The sequence below is a fragment of the Pezoporus occidentalis genome, unplaced genomic scaffold (genome assembly GCF_034315485.1).
Source record: "Pezoporus occidentalis ecotype Australia unplaced genomic scaffold, CSIRO_AGI_Poc_V1 ctg718, whole genome shotgun sequence".
NCBI lineage: Eukaryota > Metazoa > Chordata > Aves > Psittaciformes > Psittacidae > Pezoporus > Pezoporus occidentalis.
In genome coordinates this window covers 20,303-41,200 of record NW_026916070.1, presented here as the reverse complement: position 1 = coordinate 41,200, position 20,898 = coordinate 20,303, and the positions used below count along the sequence as shown (strand labels likewise).

General features: G+C 53.4%; 1 protein-coding gene across 1 annotated transcript; it reads left to right on the top strand.

Moving 5' to 3' along the window:
* Nucleotides 1-3: 3 nt before the first annotated feature.
* Nucleotides 4-19,936, top strand: ATP2A1 (ATPase sarcoplasmic/endoplasmic reticulum Ca2+ transporting 1; the record flags this gene model as incomplete). The annotated part of the gene is made up of 16 exons (XM_062642526.1): nucleotides 4-177; nucleotides 1,658-1,955; nucleotides 4,179-4,345; nucleotides 5,754-5,842; nucleotides 6,627-6,729; nucleotides 7,882-8,013; nucleotides 8,814-8,939; nucleotides 9,488-9,706; nucleotides 10,798-11,133; nucleotides 12,509-12,729; nucleotides 15,327-15,529; nucleotides 17,111-17,196; nucleotides 17,456-17,589; nucleotides 17,918-18,035; nucleotides 18,696-18,847; nucleotides 19,918-19,936. Coding segments are annotated over 16 exons (2,577 nt in total), but the record flags the coding sequence as incomplete, so codon positions are not given.
* Between the last annotated feature and the right edge of the window lie 962 nt (nucleotides 19,937-20,898).

The window sequence follows — 20,898 nt, the reverse complement described above, 5'->3', positions numbered from 1 at the left end:
TCTGGTCCATACTGGTCCATACTGGTCCGTACTGGTCCGTACTGGTCCGTACTGGTCCGTACTGGTCTATACTGGTCCGTACTGGTCCCAGGTGAGTCGGTCTCGGTGATCAAGCACACGGATCCCGTCCCCGACCCACGAGCGGTCAACCAGGACAAGAAGAACATGCTCTTCTCCGTGAGTGACAGCCAGGGATCCCACATCCCATATCCCACATCCCATATCCCACATCCCATATCCATGGATCCTATATCACATATCCCATATCCATGGATCCCAGATCCCACATCCCATATCCTATATCCCATATCCATGGATCCTATATCACATATCCCACATCCCATATCCCACATCCCATATCCATGGATCCCAGATCCCACATCCCATATCCTATATCCCATATCCATGGATCCTATATCACATATCCCACATCCCATATCCCATATCCCATATCCATGGATCCCAGATCCCACATCCCATATCCTATATCCCATATCCATGGATCCTATATCACATATCCCATATCCCACATCCCATATCCATGGATCCCAGATCCCACATCCCATATCCTATATCCCATATCCATGGATCCTATATCACATATCCCATATCCCATATCCCATATCCATGGATCCTATATCACATATCCCATATCCCACATCCCATATCCATGGATCCTATATCACATATCCCATATCCCACATCCCATATCCATGGATCCTATATCACATATCCCATATCCCATATCCCATATCCATGGATCCTATATCACATATCCCATATCCCACATCCCATATCCATGGATCCTATATCACATATCCCATATCCCACATCCCATATCCATGGATCCCAGATCCCACATCCCATATCCTATATCCCATATCCATGGATCCTATATCACATATCCCACATCCCATATCCCACATCCCATATCCATGGATCCCAGATCCCACATCCCATATCCTATATCCCATATCCATGGATCCTATATCACATATCCCATATCCCACATCCCATATCCAACATTGCATATCCCATATCCACGTATCCCATATCCCGATATCCCATATCCCATATGCTTATATCCCATACCCATATATCCTATATCCCATATCCCATATATCCTATATCCCATATCCCATATATCCTATATCCCATATCCCATATCCATATATCCTATATCCCATATCCTATATCCCATATCCTATATCCTATATCCCATATGCTTGTATCCCATACCCATATATCCTATATCCCATATATCCCATATATCCTATATCCCCTATCCAATATCCATATATCCTATATCCCATATATCCCATATATCCTATATCCCATATCCCATATCCATATATCCTATATCCCATATCCCATATACCCTATATCCCATATCCAATATCCCATATATCCTATATCCCATATCCTATATCCAATATATCCTATATCCCATATCCCATATATCCTATATCCCACATCCCATATCCCATATATCCTATATCCCATATGCTTATATCCCATATCCATATATCCTATATCCCATATCCCATATATCCCATATCCCATATCCCATATATCCCATATATCCCATATCCTATATCCCATATCCATACACCCCATACCCCATACACCCCATACACCCCATATACCCCCCCCATAGGGCACCAACATCGGCGCCGGCAAAGCCGTGGGCATCGTGGTGGCCACCGGCGTCAACACGGAGATCGGCAAGATCCGCGACGAGATGGCGGCCACGGAGCAGGACAAGACCCCCCTGCAGCAGAAGCTCGATGAGTTTGGGGAGCAGCTCTCCAAGGTCATCTCCCTCATCTGCGTCGCCGTCTGGCTCATCAACATCGGCCACTTCAACGACCCCGTCCACGGCGGATCCTGGATCCGCGGAGCCATCTACTACTTCAAGATCGCCGTCGCCCTCGCCGTCGCCGCCATACCCGAAGGTGGCAAAGGGGGCCTTTGAGTCGATCATGGGGCTTAAATGGGGTCTTTGAGTCGATCATGGGGCTTAAATGGGGTCTTTGAGTCGATAATGGGGCTTAAATGGGGTCTTTGAGTCGATAATGGGCTTAAATGGGGTCTTTGAGTCGATAATGGGGCTTAAATGGGGTCTTTGAGTCGATAACGGGGCTTAAATGGGGTCTTTGAGTCGATAATGGGGTTTAAATGGGGTCTTTGAGTCGATCATGGGGTGAAATGGGGTATTTGAGTTGATAACGGGGCGTAAATGGGGTCTTTGAGTCGATAATGGGGTGGAATGGGGTCTTTGAGTCGATAATGGGGCTTAAATGGGGTCTTTGAGTCGATAATGGGGCTTAAATGGGGTCTTTGAGTCGATCATGGGGCTTAAATGGGGTCTTTGAGTCGATAATGGGGTGAAATGGGGTCTTTGAGTCGATCATGGGGCTTAAATGGGGTCTTTGAGTGTATAATGGGTGTGGAAGGGGGTCTTTGAGTCGATAATGGGGCTTAAATGGGGTCTTTGAGTCGATAATGGGGGTGGAAGGGGGTCTTTGAGTCGATAATGGGGTGAAATGGGGTCTTTGAGTCGATAATGGGGTGAAATGGGGTATTTGAGTCGATAATGGGAGTGGAAGAGGGTCTTTGAGTCGATAATGGGGTGAAAGGGGATCTTTGAGTCGATCATGGGGTGGAAGGGGGTCTTTGAGTCGATAATGGGGTGAAATGGGGTCGATTGATAAATGGGGTCTTTGAGTTGATAATGGGGTGGAAGGGGGTCTTTGAGTCGATAATGGGGTGAAATGGGGTCTTTGAGTCGATAATGGGGTGAAATGGGGTCTTTGAGTCGATAATGGGGTGAAATGGGGTCTTTGAGTCGATAATGGGGTGAAATGGGGTCTTTGAGTCGATAATGGGGTGAAAGGGGATCTTTGAGTCGATCATGGGGTGGAAGGGGGTCTTTGAGTCGATAATGGGGTGAAATGGGGTCTTTGAGTCGATAATGGGGTGAAATGGGGTCTTTGAGTCGATCATGGGGTGAAATGGGGTCTTTGAGTCGATCATGGGGTGAAATGGGGTCTTTGAGTCGATAATGGGGTGGAAGGGGGTCTTTGAGTCAATAATGGGGTGGAAGGGGGTCTTTGAGTCAATAATGGGGTGAAATGGGGTCTTTGAGTCGATAATGGGGGTGGAAGAGGGTCTTTGAGTCGATAATGGGGCTTAAATGGGGTCTTGAGGGCAATAATGGGTGCCCATTTTGGGTCTATTCATGCCCATTTCGGGTCTATTTGTTCCCATTTCGGGTCTATTCATGCCCATTTTGGGTCAATTTGTGCCCATTTCGGGTCTATTTATGTCCATTTCCGGTCTATTTGTGCCCATTTCGGGTCTATTTGTGCCCATTTCGGGTCTATTCCTGCCCATTTCGGGTCTATTCGTGACCATTTTGGGTTTATTTGTGCCCATTTTGGGTCTATTTGTGCCCATTTCGGGTCTATTTTTGCCCATTTCGGGTCTATTCGTGCCCATTTTGGGTTTATTTTTGTCCATTTCGGGTCTATTTATGCCTATTTTGGGTCTATTCGTGCCCATTTTGGTTTTATTCGTGCCCATTTTGGGTTTATTTGTGCCCATTTCGGGTCTGTTCGTGACCATTTTGGGTCTATTTTTGCCCATTTCGGGTCTATTCGTGCCCATTTTGGGTTTATTTGTGCCCATTTCGGGTCTATTCGTGCCCATTTTGGGTTTATTTATGCCCCTTTGGGGTCTATTTGTGCCCATTTCGGGTCTATTTGTGCCCATTTCGGGTCTATTCGTGCCCTTTTTGCGTCTATTTCTGCCCATTTCGGGTCTATTCATGCCCATTTTGGGTTTATCTGTGCCCATTTTGGGTCTATTTGTGCCCATTTCGGGTCTATTCATGCCCATTTGGGGTTTATTTATGCCCATTTTGGGTCTATTTGTGCCCATTTCGGGTCTATTCGTGCCCATTTTGGGTTTATTTGTGCCCATTTCGGGTCTATTTATGCCCATTTTGGGTCTATTTGTGCCCATTTCGGGTCTATTCGTGCCCATTTTGGGTCTATTTGTGCCCATTTCGGGTCTATTCGTGCCCATTTTGGGTTTATTTGTGCCCATTTCGGGTCTATTCGTGCCCATTTTGGGTTTATTTGTGCTCATTTCGGGTGCCATTCCGGTGTCCCCAGGCCTCCCCGCCGTCATCACCACGTGCCTGGCGCTGGGCACGCGCCGCATGGCCAAGAAGAACGCGATCGTGCGGAGCCTGCCCTCGGTGGAGACCCTGGGCTGCACCTCGGTCATCTGCTCCGACAAGACCGGCACCCTCACCACCAACCAGATGTCCGTCTGCAAGGTGGGCGCTGTTGGGTGCCCTTCGGGGCCATTGGGTGCCATTGGGTGCCATTGGGTGTCATTGAGTGGATTGGGTGCCATTGGGTGTCATTGAGTGGATTGGGTGCCATTGGGTGCCATTGGGTGCCATCGGGTGTCATTGAGTGGATTGGGTGGCATTGGGTGCCATTGGGTGCCATCGGGTGTCATTGAGTGGATTGGGTGCCATTGGGTGTCATTGAGTGGATTGGGTGCCATTGGGTGCTGTTGGGTCCCCTAGGTACCGTTGGGTCCCTTAGGTACCATTGGGTGCCATTGGGTGCTGTTGGATCCCCTAGGTTCCATTGGGTGCCATTGGGTGTCATTGGGTCCCCTTGGTTCCATTGGGTGCCATTGGGTGTCATTGGGTATCGTTGAGTGTCATTGGGTGGATTGGGTGCCATTGAGTGCTGTTGGGTCCCCTAGGTACCATTGGGTGCCATTGGGTGCCATTGGGTACCATTGGGTGCCATTGGGGGCCATTGGGTCCCTTAGGTACCATTGGGCTCCATTGGGTGCCATTGGGTGCCATTGGGTGCTATTGGGTGCCATTGGGTGCCATTGGGTGCCATTGGGTGCCATTGGGCTCCATTGGGTGCCATTGGATGCTATTGGGTGCCATTGGGTGCCATTGGGTGCTATTGGGCTCCATTGGGTGCCATTGGGTGCCATTGGGTAGCATTGGGTGCCATTGGGTGCCATTGGGTGCCATTGGGTGCCATTGGGCTCCATTGGGTGCCATTGGGCTCCATTGGGTGCCATTGGGTGCCATTGGGTGCCATTGGGTGCCATTGGGTGCCATTGGGTGCCATTGGGCTCCATTGGGTGCCATTGGGCTCCATTGGGTGCCATTGGGTGCCATTGGGTGCTATTGGGCTCCATTGGGTGCCATTGGGTGCCATTGGGTGCCATTGGGTACCATTGGGTGCCATTGGGTGCCATTGGGTGCCATTGGGTGCCACTGGGCTCCATTGGGCTCCATTGAGTGCTATTGGGTGCCATTGGGTGCCATTGGGTAGCATTGGGTGCCATTGGGTGCCATTGGGCTCCATTGGGTGCCATTGGGCTCCATTGGGCGCCATTGGGTGCCATTGGGTACCATTGGGTGCCATTGGGCTCCATTGGGTGCCATTGGGCTCCATTGGGTGCCATTGGGTGCCATTGGGTGCCATTGGGTGCCATTGGGCTCCATTGGGTGCCATTGGGTGCCATTGGGCTCCATTGGGTGCCATTGGGTGCCATTGGGTGCCATTGGGTGCCATTGGGTGCCATTGGGCTCCATTGGGTGCCATTGGGCTCCATTGGGCTCCATTGGGCGCCATTGGGTGCCATTGGGTACCATTGGGTGCCATTGGGCTCCGTTGGGTGCCATTGGGCTCCATTGGGTGCAGATGTTCGTCGTGGACAAGGTGGACGGCGACGCCTGCGCCCTCAACGAGTTCTCCATCACCGGCTCCACCTACGCGCCCGAGGGCGAAGTGTCAGTGCCCCCATCCCATAATACCCCAGGGCACCCCATAATAACCCATGGCACCCCATAATAACCCATATTACCCCATAATAACCCATAATATCCCATAATAACCCATAATATCCCATATTACCCCATATTATTCCGTATTACCCCCATTACCCCATAATACCCCAATAATACCCCAATATACCCCATATTATCCCACAATATCCCATATTACCCCATATTACCCCATATTATCCTGTATTATCCCATATTATCCTGTATTATCCCATATTACCCCATATTATCCCATAATATCCCATATTATCCCACAATATCCCATATTACCCCATATTACCCCATATTATCCTGTATTATCCCATATTACCCCATATTATCCCATAATATCCCATAATATCCCATAATATCCCATGATATCCCATATTACCCCATAATACCCCAATAATACCCCAATATACCCCACATTATCCCGTATTATCCAAAAATATCCCATAATATTCCCTATTATCCCATATTACCCCATATTATCCCATATTATCCCATAATATCCCATAATATCCCATAATATTCCCTATTACCCCATATTATCCCCTATTATCCCTTATAACCCCATATTACCCCATATTACCCCGTATTATCCCCTATTATCCCCTATAACCCCACATTACCCCACAATATCCCATAATATTCCCTCCTATCCCCCTCCCATCCCATAATATCCCCCTCCCATCCCATAATACCCCCCTCCCATCCCATAATACCCCCCTCCCATCCCATAATACCCCAGGATGAAGCAGGACAAGCCCATCAAGGCCGGGCAGTTCGACGGCCTGGTGGAGCTGGCCACCATCTGCGCCCTCTGCAACGACTCCTCCCTCGACTACAACGAGGTCAGCGCCTGCCCCATAGATCCACCCACACCTGCCCCATAGAGCCACAGCCCCATAGATCCACCCACACCTGCCCCATAGAGCCACAGCCCCATAGAGCCACACACACCTGCCCCATAGAGCCACAGCCCCATAGAGCCACAGCCCCATAGAGCCACCCACACCTGCCCCATAGATCCACCCACACCTGCCCCATAGAGCCACCCACACCTGCCCCATAGAGCCACACACACCTGCCCCATAGAGCCACACACACCTGCCCCATAGAGCCACACACACCTGCCCCATAGAGCCACACGCGCCTGCCCCATAGAGCCACACGCGCCTGACCCATAGAGCCACAGCCCCATAGAGCCACACGCGCCTGCCCCATAGAGCCACACGCACCTGCCCCATAGAGCCACACACACCTGCCCCATAGAGCCACACACACCTGCCCCATAGAGCCACACACGCCTGACCCATAGATCGACCCACACCTGCCCCATAGAGCCACACACACCTGCCCCATAGAGCCACACACACCTGCCCCATAGATCCACACGCACCTGACGCATAGAGCCACACACACCTGCCCCATAGAGCCACACACACCTGCCCCATAGAGCCACACACACCTGCCCCATAGAGCCACATGTGCCTGCCCCATAGAGCCACACACAACTGCCCCATAGAGCCACCCACACCTGCCCCATAGAGCCACACGCGCCTGACCCATAGAGCCACAGCCCCATAGAGCCACACGCGCCTGCCCCATAGAGCCACCCACACCTGCCCCATAGATCCACCCACACCTGCCCCATAGATCGACCCACACCTGCCCCATAGAGCCACACACACCTGCCCCATAGAGCCACACGCACCTGACCCATAGATGGACCTATACACCCCATAGATTGACCCCCACACCCCCATAGATCGAGCCACACCCCCATAGATCAACCCTCACCCCATAGATTGACCCACACCCCCATAGACTGACCCCCACACCCCCCATCCATCAACCCACACCCCCCATCCATCAACCCACACCCGCCATAACTTCACCCCCACACACCCCCCATAGATCTCCCCCCCTGCCCCATAGATCCCCCCCCCTGCCCCATAGATCCCCCCCCTGCCCCACTGACATCCCATAATACCCCCCCGTAGTCCAAGGGGGTCTATGAGAAGGTGGGGGAGGCCACGGAGACGGCGCTCACGTGCCTCGTGGAGAAGATGAACGTCTTCGGCACCGACGTCCGCGGCCTCTCCAAGGTGGAGCGCGCCAACGCCTGCAACGCCGTGAGTGCCCCACAGCGCCCCACAGCGCCCTATGGGACCCCCCCCCCCCCCACTATGGGGTCCTATGGGGCAAGGCTTCACCCCGTGGTCTTGGTGGTCTCCCATGGGCGTCTCAATGGCCCATTGGGTGCCATTGAGCCCATCGGCCCCATCGGGTCCCCGTTGAGCCCATTGGCCCCATTGACCCCACTGACCCCATCACCCCATTGACTCCATTGACTTCCATTGACCCCATTGACTTCCATTGACTTCCATTGACCCCATTGACCCCCATTGACCCCACTGACTCCCATTGACCCCCATTGACCTCCATTGCCACCCAATGACTTCCATTGACCCCCATTGACCTCATTGACTCCCATTGACCCCCATTGACCCCCATTGCCCCCCATTGACCTCCATTGCCCCCCATTGACTTCCATTGACCCCATTGACTTCCATTGACCCCCATTGACTCCATTGACTTCCATTGACCCCATTGACTTCCATTGACCCCATTGACTTCCATTGATCCCCATTGACTTCCATTGATCCCCATTGACTCCATTGACTTCCATTGACCCCATTGACTTCCATTGACCCCATAGACCCCATTGACTTCCATTGACCCCCACTGACTCCCATTGACTTCCATTGACCCCCATTGACCCCATTGACTTCCATTGACCCCATTGACTTCCATTGACCCCCATTGACTTCCATTGACCCCATTGACTTCCATTGACCCCCATTGACTTCCATTGACCCCCATTGACCCCCATCGCCCCCCATTGACCCCCATGGCCCCCCATGGCCCCCAGGTCATCAAGCAGCTCATGAAGAAGGAGTTCACGCTGGAGTTCTCCCGGGACCGGAAGTCCATGTCCGTTTACTGCTCCCCGGCCAAGGCCTCGCGCGCCGCCGTGGGCAACAAGATGTTCGTCAAGGTGGGGCCCGCGCCCCATAGAGCCCATGGACCCCATAGGCCCCATAGACCCCATATACTCCATACCCCATATCCCATAGACCCCATACCCCATATCCCATATATCCCATATATCCTATATCCCATGTCCCATATATCCCATATATCCCATACACCCTATACCCCATATACCCCATATCCCATACACCCTATACCCCATACACCCCATATCCCATACCCCCTATACCCCATACACCCCATATCCCATACACCCCATACACCCCATATCCCATACCCCCTATACCCCATACGCCCCATATCCCATACCCCCTCTACCCCATATACCCCATATCCCATACCCCCTCTACCCCATATACCCCATATCCCATACCCTATACCCCATACACCCCATATCCCATACCCCCTATACCCCATATACCCCATATCCCATACACCCTATACCCCATACGCCCCATATCCCATACCCCCTATACCCCATATACCCCACATCCCATACACCCTATACCCCATATACCCCATACCCCATCCACCCCATAACCCCCCATTCAGGGCGCCCCCGAGGGCGTCATCGACCGCTGCAGCTACGTCCGCGTGGGCACGGCGCGGGTGCCGCTGACGCCGGGGGTCAAGGACCGCATCCTGGCCCTCATCAAGGAGTGGGGCACGGGCAGGGACACCCTGCGCTGCCTGGCGCTGGCCACCCGCGACACCCCCCCGAAGAGGGAGGACATGGTCCTCGAGGACTCCACCAAGTTCGCCGACTACGAGGTATGGGGCTTCCATAGGGATCTATGGGGCTGGAGGGTGTGGGGCGGGCCCATATGGGCCGTAGACACCACTAGCTTGGTGGTCTTTGGGGCATCAATGGGGTCTTGGGGGTGTATGGGCCATAGACTTTGGCTCTTCGATGATGGTTGATGTCATCTCAATGGGGTCTTGGTTCCATATAGACCATAGGCACCCATAACTTGGTGGTCTTTGGGTCTTCAGTGGGGTCTTCTGTTGATATTGACCCCCATATCGATGGTCTTTGGGGCATCAATGGAGGTTGATGTCATCTCAATAGGGTCTTGGTGCCATATGGACCACAGACACCCATATATTGATGGTCTTTGGGTCTTCAATGATGGTTGACGTCATCTCAATGGGGTTTTGGTACCATATAACCCATAGACACCCATAACTTGGTGGTCTTCGGGTCTTCAACGATGGTTGATGTCATCTCAATGGGGTTTTGGTGCCATATAACCCACAGACACCCATAACTTGGTGGCCTTCGGGTCTTCAACGATGGTTGACGTCATCTCAATGGGGTCTTGGTCCCATATAACCCATAGACACCCATAACTTGGTGGTCTTCCGGTCTTCAACGATGATTGATGTCATCTCAATGGGGTTTTGGTGCCATATAAGCCATAGACACCCATATCTGGTTGATCTTTAGGTCTTCAATGTTGGTTGGTGTCATCTCAATGGGGTTTTGGTCCCATATAAGCCATAGACACCCATATCTGGTTGATCTTTAGGTCTTCAATGTTGGTTGATGTCATCTCAATGGGGTTTTGGTCCCATATAAGCCATAGACACCCATATCTGGTTGATCTTTAGGTCTTCAATGTTGGTTGATGTCATCTCAATGGGGTTTTGGTGCCATATAAGCCATAGACACCCATATCTGGTTGATCTTTAGGTCTTCAATGTTGGTTGGTGTCATCTCAATGGGGTTCTCGGTCCCATGTCGACCCCCTAGAATGGTCCATGGGGTTCTTCTGGGTCGTTTTATGGTGTCCTTACACCCCTACGCACCCCATGGGGTCACTTCTATGGGTCCCCAACCCTACCAGTGTCCATACCCCTAGGTGGACCTGACCTTCGTGGGCTGCGTGGGGATGCTGGACCCGCCACGCAAGGAGGTGATGGGCTCGATCCGGCTGTGCCGCGACGCCGGCATCCGCGTCATCATGATCACGGGCGACAACAAGGGCACGGCCATCGCCATCTGCCGCCGCATCGGCATCTTCGGCGAGGACGAGGACGTGGCCGGCAAGGCCTACACGGGCCGCGAGTTCGACGACCTGCCGCCGGCCGAGCAGCGCGAAGCCTGCCGCCGCGCCTGCTGCTTCGCCCGCGTCGAGCCCACCCACAAGTCCAAGATCGTGGAGTTCCTGCAGTCCTTCGACGAGATCACGGCCATGGTGAGGCGCCGGTCGTGGCGGGGGGCATTGAGTTCCATGGGGGGGACATAGACCCATCAGCGTCCATGGTAGAGACATTGCGTTCCATGGGGGAGCCGTTGCATTCCATGGGGGAGCCATTGTGTTCCATGGTAGACCCATTGTATTCCATGGGGAGACGTTGCATTCCATGGTAGACCCATTGTGTTTCATGGTAGACCCATTGCGTTCCATGGTAGACCCATTGTATTCCATGGGGGAGACGTCGGTATCCATGGTAGACCCATTGCGTTCCATGGTAGACCCATTGTATTCTATGGGGGAGATGTTGGTATCCATGGTAGACCCATTGCGTTCCATGGTAGACCCATTGCATTCCATGGGGGATCCATTGCCATCATTGTAGACCCATCTCCACCCATTCTAGACCCATTGTAGACCCATCTCCTCCCCTTCTAGACCCATTGTAGACCCATCTCCCCCCCTTCTAGACCCATTGTAGACCCATCGACCCATACAAGACCCATTGTAGACCCATCACCACCCCTCATTCCATTCTAGACCCATTGTACCACCCATTGTAGACTCATCTCCCCTCCTAGACCCATTGTAGCCCCATCTCCACCCATCATTGTCTTCTAGACCCATTGTAGACCCATCTCCTCCCCTTCTAGACCCATTGTAGACCCATCTCCCCCCCTTCTAGACCCATTGTAGACCCATACAAGACCCATTGTAGACCCATACAAGACCCATTGTAGACCCATCACCACCCATCATCATCCATTCTAGACCCGTCACCACCCATTCTAGACCCATTCTAGACCCATTGTAGCCCCATCTCCATCCATCATTGTCCATTCTAGACCCATCAACACCCATTGTAGCCCCATTCTAGACCCATTCTAGACCCATTGTAGACCCATTCTAAACCCATTCTAGACCCATCCTAGACCCATTGTAGCCCCATCTCCATCCATCATCGCCCATTCTAGACCCGTCACCACCCATGTAGACCCATTGTAGACCCATTGTAGACCCATTCTAAACCCATTCTAGACCCATTGTAGCCCCATCTCCATCCATCATCGCCCATTCTAGACCCGTCACCACCCATGTAGACCCATTGTAGACCCATTGTAGACCCATTGTAGACCCATTGTAGACCCATTCTAAACCCATTCTAGACCCATTCTAGACCCATTGTAGCCCCATCTCCACCCATCATTGTCCATTCTAGACCCATCAACACCCATTGTAGCCCCACCTCCATCCATCATCATCCATTCCATCCCCATCCCAACCCCCCGCATGCCCACAGCGAACCATGGGGGGGGATTTTGTCCCATCCTCCCCATCCCCATGGATCCCCCCCCGTTCTCCCCCCACTTTCCAGACCGGCGATGGCGTCAACGACGCGCCGGCGCTCAAGAAGGCCGAGATCGGCATCGCCATGGGCTCGGGCACGGCCGTGGCCAAGACGGCCTCGGAGATGGTGTTGGCCGACGACAACTTCTCCACCATCGTGGCGGCCGTCGAGGAGGGCCGCGCCATCTACAACAACATGAAGCAGTTCATCCGCTACCTCATCTCCTCCAACGTGGGAGAGGTCGTCTGGTGAGACCCTATGGGCGTCTGGAGACCCCTACAGACCCCTAGAGATCGCTATAGACCCCTATAGACCCCTATAGACCACTATGGACCAGTAGCGACCTCTGTAGACCGGTAGAGACCTAGACCACTATAGACCTCTATGGACCCCTATAGAACTCTATAGGCCACTATGGACCACTATAGACCCCAATGGACCACTATAGAATACTATAGACCACTGTGGACCTCTATAGACCTCTATGGACCCCTATAGAACTCTATAGACCACTATGGACCACTATAGACCCCAATGGACCACTATAGACCACTATGGACCACTATAGACCACTGTGGACCACTATGGGCCCCTATAGACCCCTATAGACCACTGTGGACTTCTATAGACCTCTATGGACCCCTATAGAACTCTACAGACCACTATGGACCACTATAGACCCCAATGGACCACTATAGACCCCAATGGACCACTATAGACCACTATAGACCACTGTGGACCTCTGTAGACCTCTATGGACCCCTATAGAACTCTATAGGCCACTATGGACCACTATAGACTCCAACGGACCACTATAGACCCCAATGGACCACAATAGACCACTATAGACCTCTATGGACCCCTATAGAACTCTATAGACCACTATGGACCACTATAGACCCCAATGGACCACTATAGACCACTATGGACCCCTATAGAACTCTATAGACCACTATGGACCAGTAGCGACCTCTATAGACCAATAGAGACCTAGACCACTATAGACCTCCATGGACCTCTATGGACCCCTATGAACCTCTGTAGAACCCTATAGATCACTATGGACCAGTAGATCCCATTGTATCCCAGCCTATCCCACTTACACCCCATTGTATCCCACCCTATCCCACTCTATCCCACTTACACCCCATTGCACCCCACTATATCCCACCATATCCCACTCTATCCCAGTGGATCCCACTTATACCCCAGTGCATCCCACTCTATCCCACTTATGCCCCATTGTACCCCATTGTATCCCACTCTATCCCACTTATACCCCATTGTACCCCATTGTACCCCACTCTATCCCATTGAATCCTCTTGTATCCCATTGAATCCCATTGTATCCCATTGAATCCCATTGTATCCCATTGAATCCCATTGTATCCCATTGCATCCCACTCTATCCCATTGTACCCCACTCTAACCCACTTATACCCCACTCTACCCCATTGAATCCCATTGCATCCCACTCTATCCCATTGTACCCCACTCTAACCCACTTATACCCCACTCTACCCCATTGAATCCCATTGTACCCCACTCTAACCCACTCATACCCCACTCTACCCCATTGAATCCCATTGTACCCCACTCTATCCCATTGTATCCCATTGTACCCCACTCTAACCCACTCATACCCCACTCTACCCCATTGAATCCCATTGTACCCCACTCTAACCCACTTAAACCCCACTCTACCCCATTGAATCCCATTGTACCCCACTCTAACCCACTCATACCCCACTCTACCCCATTGAATCCCATTGTACCCCACTCTAACCCACTTAAACCCCACTCTACCCCATTGAATCCCATTGTACCCCACTCTAACCCACTCCTACCCCACTCTACCCCATTGAATCCCATTGTACCCCACTCTAACCCACTTAAACCCCACTCTACCCCATTGAATCCCATTGTACCCCACTCTAACCCACTCATACCCCACTCTACCCCATTGAATCCCATTGTACCCCACTCTAACCCACTCATACCCCACTCTACCCCATTGAATCCCATTGTACCCCACTCTAACCCACTTATACCACACTCTACCCCATTGAATCCCATTGTACCCCACCCTAACCCACTTATACCCCACTCTACCCCATTGAATCCCATTGTACCCCACTCTAACCCACTCATACCCCACTCTACCCCATTGAATCCCATTGTATCCCACTCTATCCCATTGTACCCCACTCTAACCTACTTATACCCCACTCTACCCCATTGAATCCCATTGTACCCCACTCTAACCCACTCAAACCCCACTCTACCCCATTGAATCCCATTGTACCCCACTCTATCCCATTGTATCCCACTCTAACCCACTCATACCCCACTCTACCCCATTGAATCCCATTGTACCCCACTCTATCCCATTGTATCCCACTCTAACCCACTCATACCCCACTCTACCCCATTGAATCCCATTGTACCCCACTCTATCCCATTGTACCCCACTCTAACCCACTCATACCCCACTCTACCCCATTGAATCCCATTGTACCCCACTCTAACCCACTCATACCCCACTCTACCCCATTGAATCCCATTGTACCCCACTCTAACCCACTCATACCCCACTCTACCCCATTGAATCCCATTGTACCCCACTCTAACCCACTCATACCCCACTCTACCCCATTGAATCCCATTGTACCCCACTCTAACCCACTCATACCCCACTCTACCCCATTGTATCCCATTGTACCCCACTCTACCCCATTGTACCCCACTCTACCCCATTGTATCCCATTGTACCCCACTCTACCCCATTGAATCCCACTCTATCCCATCGTACCCCATCGCCTCCCCCCCCACCGTGTCCCCCCAGCATCTTCCTGACGGCGGCGCTGGGGCTTCCGGAGGCGCTGATCCCGGTGCAGCTGCTCTGGGTGAACCTGGTGACGGACGGGCTGCCGGCCACGGCGCTGGGCTTCAACCCCCCGGACCTGGACATCATGGACAAGCCCCCCCGCAGCCCCAAGGAGCCGCTCATCAGCGGATGGCTCTTCTTCCGCTACCTCGCCATCGGCGGTGAGCGACGGCGCCGGGAGGTGGGGCTGGGCTCGGGAAGTCATGGGGACTTGGAGGTCGAGGTGGTGGTAGAGCGGTGGAGGTGGCCATTGGAGAGCGTTGGAGGTGCTCATCATAGACCGTCGTGGATGTCCATTGGAGATGTCCGTTGTAGACCATCGTAGATGTCCATTGGAGATGCCCATTGTAGACCATCATAGATGCCCATTGGAGATGTCCATTGTAGACCATCATAGATGTCCATTGGAGATGTCCATTGTAGACCACCGTAGATGTCCATTGGAGATGTCCATTGTAGACCATCATAGATGTCCATTGGAGATGCCCATTGTAGACCATCGTAGATGTCCATTGGAGTTGCTCATTGTAGACCATCATAGATGTCCATTGTAGACCATCATAGATGTCCATTGGAGATGCTCATTGTAGACTATCATAGATGTCCATTGGAGATGTCCATTGGGGACCATCATAGATGCCCATTGGAGATGTCCATTGTAGACCATCGGAGATGTCCATTGGAGATGCCCATTGTAGACCATCATAGATGTCCATTGGAGATGCCCATTGTAGACCATCATAGATGTCCATTGGAGATGCCCATTGTAGACCATCGTAGATGTCCATTGGAGATGCCCATTGTAGACCATCGTAGATGTCCATTGGAGATGCCCATTGTAGACCATCGTAGATGTCCATTGGAGTTGCTCATTGTAGACCATCATAGATGTCCATTGTAGACCATCATAGATGTCCATTGGAGATGTCCATTGTAGACCATCGTAGATGCCCATTGGAGATGCCCATTGTAGACCATCATAGATGTCCATTAGAGATGTCCATTGTAGACCATCATAGATGTCCGTTGGAAGTGCCCATTGTAGACCATCGTAGATGTCCATTAGAGATGTCCATTGTAGACCATCATAGATGTCCATTGGAGATGTCCATTGTAGACCATCGTAGATGTCCATTGGAGGTGCCCATTGTAGACCATCGTAGATGTCCATTGGAGATGCCCATTGTAGACCATCGTAGATGTCCATTGGAGATGCCCGTTGTAGACCATCGTAGATGTCCATTGGAGATTCCTATTGTAGACCATCGTAGATGTCCATTGGAGGTGCCCATTGTAGACCATCATAGATGTCCATTGCAGATGCCCATTGTAGACCATCATAGATGTCCATTGGAGATGTCCATTGTAGACCATCATAGATGTCCATTGGAGATGTCCATTGTAGACCATCATAGATGTCCATTGGAGATGTCCATTGTAGACCATCGTAGATGTCCATTGGAGATGCCCATTGTAGACCATCGTAGATGCCCATTGGAGATGCCCATTGTAGACCATCGTAGATGCCCATTGGAAGCGCCCATTGTAGACCATCGTAGATGCCCATTGGAGATGCCCATTGTAGACCATCATAGATGTCCATTGGAGATGCCCATTGTAGACCATCATAGATGTCCATTGGAGATGCCCATTGTAGAGCATTGGAGACGCCCATCATGATCCCTTGTAGACCCCCATGGTGCCTCCTCCACTGACCCCCATGGTGCTTCCTCTCCCCATAGGCTACGTCGGTGCCGCCACTGTCGGCGCGGCCGCGTGGTGGTTCCTCTTCGCTGAAGATGGCCCCAACGTCAGCTACCACCAACTGGTGAGTGCCGGAGCCCCATGGCGCCCCATTGACCGTGGGTTGACCAATGGGGCCCCATTGACCATGGCTTGACCAATGGGGCCCCATTGACCATGGCTTGACCGATGGGGCCCCATTGACCATGGGTTGACCAATGGGACCCCATCGACCATGGCTTGACCGATGGGGCCCCGTTGACCATGGCTTGACCGATGCGGCCCCATTGACCACGGATTGGCCACCCTATGGTGACCCCATTGCTGTCCCCCCCCTACCCCAGACCCACTTCATGCAATGTGGGGAGCACAATGTGGAATTCGAGGGCTTGGACTGCGAGATCTTCGAGTCACCGGTGCCCATGACCATGGCCTTGTCCGTGCTGGTCACCATTGAGATGTGCAACGCCCTCAACAGGTACCTGCAGCCCCATGGGGACCTCCGATGGGGCAATGGGGTCTTTAAATGGGTCGATTGGGTCCTTAAATGGGACAATGGGGTCTTTAAATGGGGTTATGGGGACCTTAAATGGGGCAAAGGGGTCCTTAAATGGGGCAATGGGGTCTTTAAATGGGGCAATGGGGACCTTAAATGGGGCAATGGGGTCTTTAAATGGGGCAATGGGGACCTTAAATGGGGCAATGGGGTCCTTAAATGGGGTTATGGGGACCTCCAATGGGTCCATGGGGTCCATCAATGGGTCCATGGGTCCGGCCCCACATCCCCACCTCCCGCCCCACTGCAGCCTCTCCGAGAACCAATCGCTGGCCCGGATGCCGCCGTGGGTCAACATCTGGCTGCTGGGCTCCATCTGCCTGTCCATGTCCCTGCACTTCGTCATCCTCTACATCGACCCACTGCCCGTAAGGGGATGTGTGGGGCTGGGGGGGGGGGGCATTGGTCAATGGCCATTGGGTGATGCCCATTGGGTGATGCCCATTGGGTGATGCCCATTGGGATGATCCCCATTGGGTCAATGTCGGTTGGGTGATGTCTATTGGTTGATGCCCATTGGGTGATGCTCATTGGTCAATGACCATTAGGTCAATGTCCATTGGGTCGATGTCCATTGGATGACGGCCGTTTGGTCAATGCCTATTGGTTGATGCCCATTGGGTGATGCTCATTGGGTCAATGTCTATTGGGTTGATGCCCATTGGGTCAATGGCCATTGGCTGATGCCCATTGGGTCGATGTCCATTGGATGATGGCCATCGGGTAGTGCCCATTGGGTGATGTCCATTGGGTCAATACCCATTGGGTCAATGCCCATGGGTCAATCCCTATTCGGTGATGCCCATTGGTCAATCCCCATTGGTTGATGCCCATTGGGTGATGCCCATTGGCTCAATGCCCATTGGCTCAATGCCCATTGGGTTGCCCTCAATTGCGTGATGCCCATTGGTCGATCCCCATTGGGTCGATCCCTATTGGCTGGCTCCCCATTGCCTTTATCCGCCATGGGGTGCCCATAGGGGCCATGGGGCAGCCGTGGGGCTCAGCCCCAGCTCTCTGCCCCATAGATGATCTTCAAGCTGACCCCGCTGACCCTCACCCATTGGCTGATGGTGCTCAAGATCTCCCTGCCCGTCATCCTATTGGACGAGGCCCTCAAGTTCGTCGCCAGGAACTACCTGGAGGGTGAGGGACCCATAGGGACCCATAGGGACCCACAGGGACCCACAGAGACTCATAGGGACCCATAGACCCCCATAGACCCCCCATAGACATCCGTAGACCCCCATAGACCCCATAGACACCCATAGACTGCTGTAGACCCACATAGACACCCCATAGTTCCCCATAGCCCCTACAGACCCCTGTAGACCCCCATAGCCCCCCATGGACCCTCACAGAACCCTCATAGACCCCCCATAGACCCCCTATAGACCGCCCCATAGAGCCCCCATAGACCCCCTATAGACCCCCATAGACCCCCCATAGACCCCATAGCCCCCCATAGATCCCCCATAGACCCCATAGCCCCCCATAGATCCCCCATAGACCTCCATAGACCCCCCATGGGTTCAAGGTTGGGGGGCACTTGCGGGGAGGGCCATGACCTATGACGTCACGTGATGACATCACCACGTCTCCTCCAATCAGCACCTGAAGCCCTGGACACCCACAAGAAGAAGAAGTGACCCCAAAGCTGCTCCAAGCCCCCCCCCCCTCCCCCTTTGCTATGGGGCAGCCCCATAGCGCTATGGGGCACCCTATTGCTATGGGGCACCCCCTAAGCTCTATGGGGCACCCCAATGCTATGGGGCACCCTCCAAGCTCTATGGGGCCCCCCCATTGCTATGGGACACCCTAGTGCCATGGGGCACCCTGTTGCTATGGGGCACCCCCTAAACACTATGGGGCACCCTAATGCTATGGGGCAGCCCTTTGCTATGGGGATCCCCCAAACTCTATGGGTCATCCTAATGCTATGGGGCACCCCCCAAGCTCTGTGGGGCACCCTATTGCTATGGGGCACCCCCTAAGCTCAATGGGGCACCCTAATGCTATGGGGCAACCTCTTGCTATGGGGCAGCCCCATAGCGCTATGGGGCACCCCACAGCGTCGCTTATTTATTGCCATTAAAGGGAATCCCCCCCCTCCCCCCGGCCTCCCGTGTCTTTAATGGGGGGCGGAGCCACTTGTGGGACAACCAATCAGAGCGAGGGGGGCGGAGCTAGGGGCGGGATGACCACGCCCCCTCCCCCAAGCCCACTACCCCCCTCCCCACCCCCCCATAGGGGCTCATTTGCCCCCTAAGTGGCAGCCATGGAGGTGAGTGGGAGCCTCCTGCCCCATAGATGTGGGTCCGGCCCCACTTGGGGGTCGGGGGGGGGGGAAGGGGGGGTGGGGGAGGGGCAATGGGAGACGTGGCCAATGGCGGGCGGACTTTGGACCCCCATGGACATGGCGGGGGGGAGGGGATGGGGAGCTCTATGGTGCTGGAGGGGGGGGGGGGGGGGGATCTATGGGGCTGGACCCATAGGTTGGGGGTGTCTATGGGGCTGGGGGAGGTCTATGAGGCTGGACCCATAGATTAGGGGGGCCCATGGGGCAGGATGTGGGGCTGGAGGGGATCTATGGGGCTGGTTGGGGGGCTGAGAGGGGTTTAGGGGGCTGGATGGGGGGCTGGGGAGGGTTCTATGGGGCTGGACCCATAGATTACGGGGGTCTATGGGGCTGGATGGGGGGATGGGGGGGATCTATGGGTTTAGATGTGGGGCTAGGGGGGAATATATGGGGCTGGACCTATAGATTAGGGGGCTCTATAGAGCTGGATGTGGGGCTGGAGGGGTCTGTGGGGCTGGGGGGGTCTATGGGCTTGACCCATAGGTTGGGGGGGGGCTATGGGGGAGGATGTGGGGCTGGGAGGGGATCTATGGGGCCGGGTGTGGGCCTGGGAGGGGTCTACGGGGCTGGGTGTGGGGCAGGAGAGGGTCTATGGGGAAGGCCCTTAGTCTATGGGGCTGGACCCAAAGATGAGGAGGGTCTATGGGGCTGGGTGTGGGGCAGGAGAGGGGTCTATGGGGCTGGACCCATAGCTTGGTGCCTCTCCAGTGCGCCCCCAACCCTGTAGAACCATAGAGATGGGGTTAGAGCGGCCCAAAGTACTACAGAGACGAGGCCTAGAGGCCCTGGAGGACTATGGCACCATAAAGACAAGGCTAGAGCGGCACAGAGAGGTCCTGGAGGTCTGTACTGCCACAGAGACAAGGCTAGAG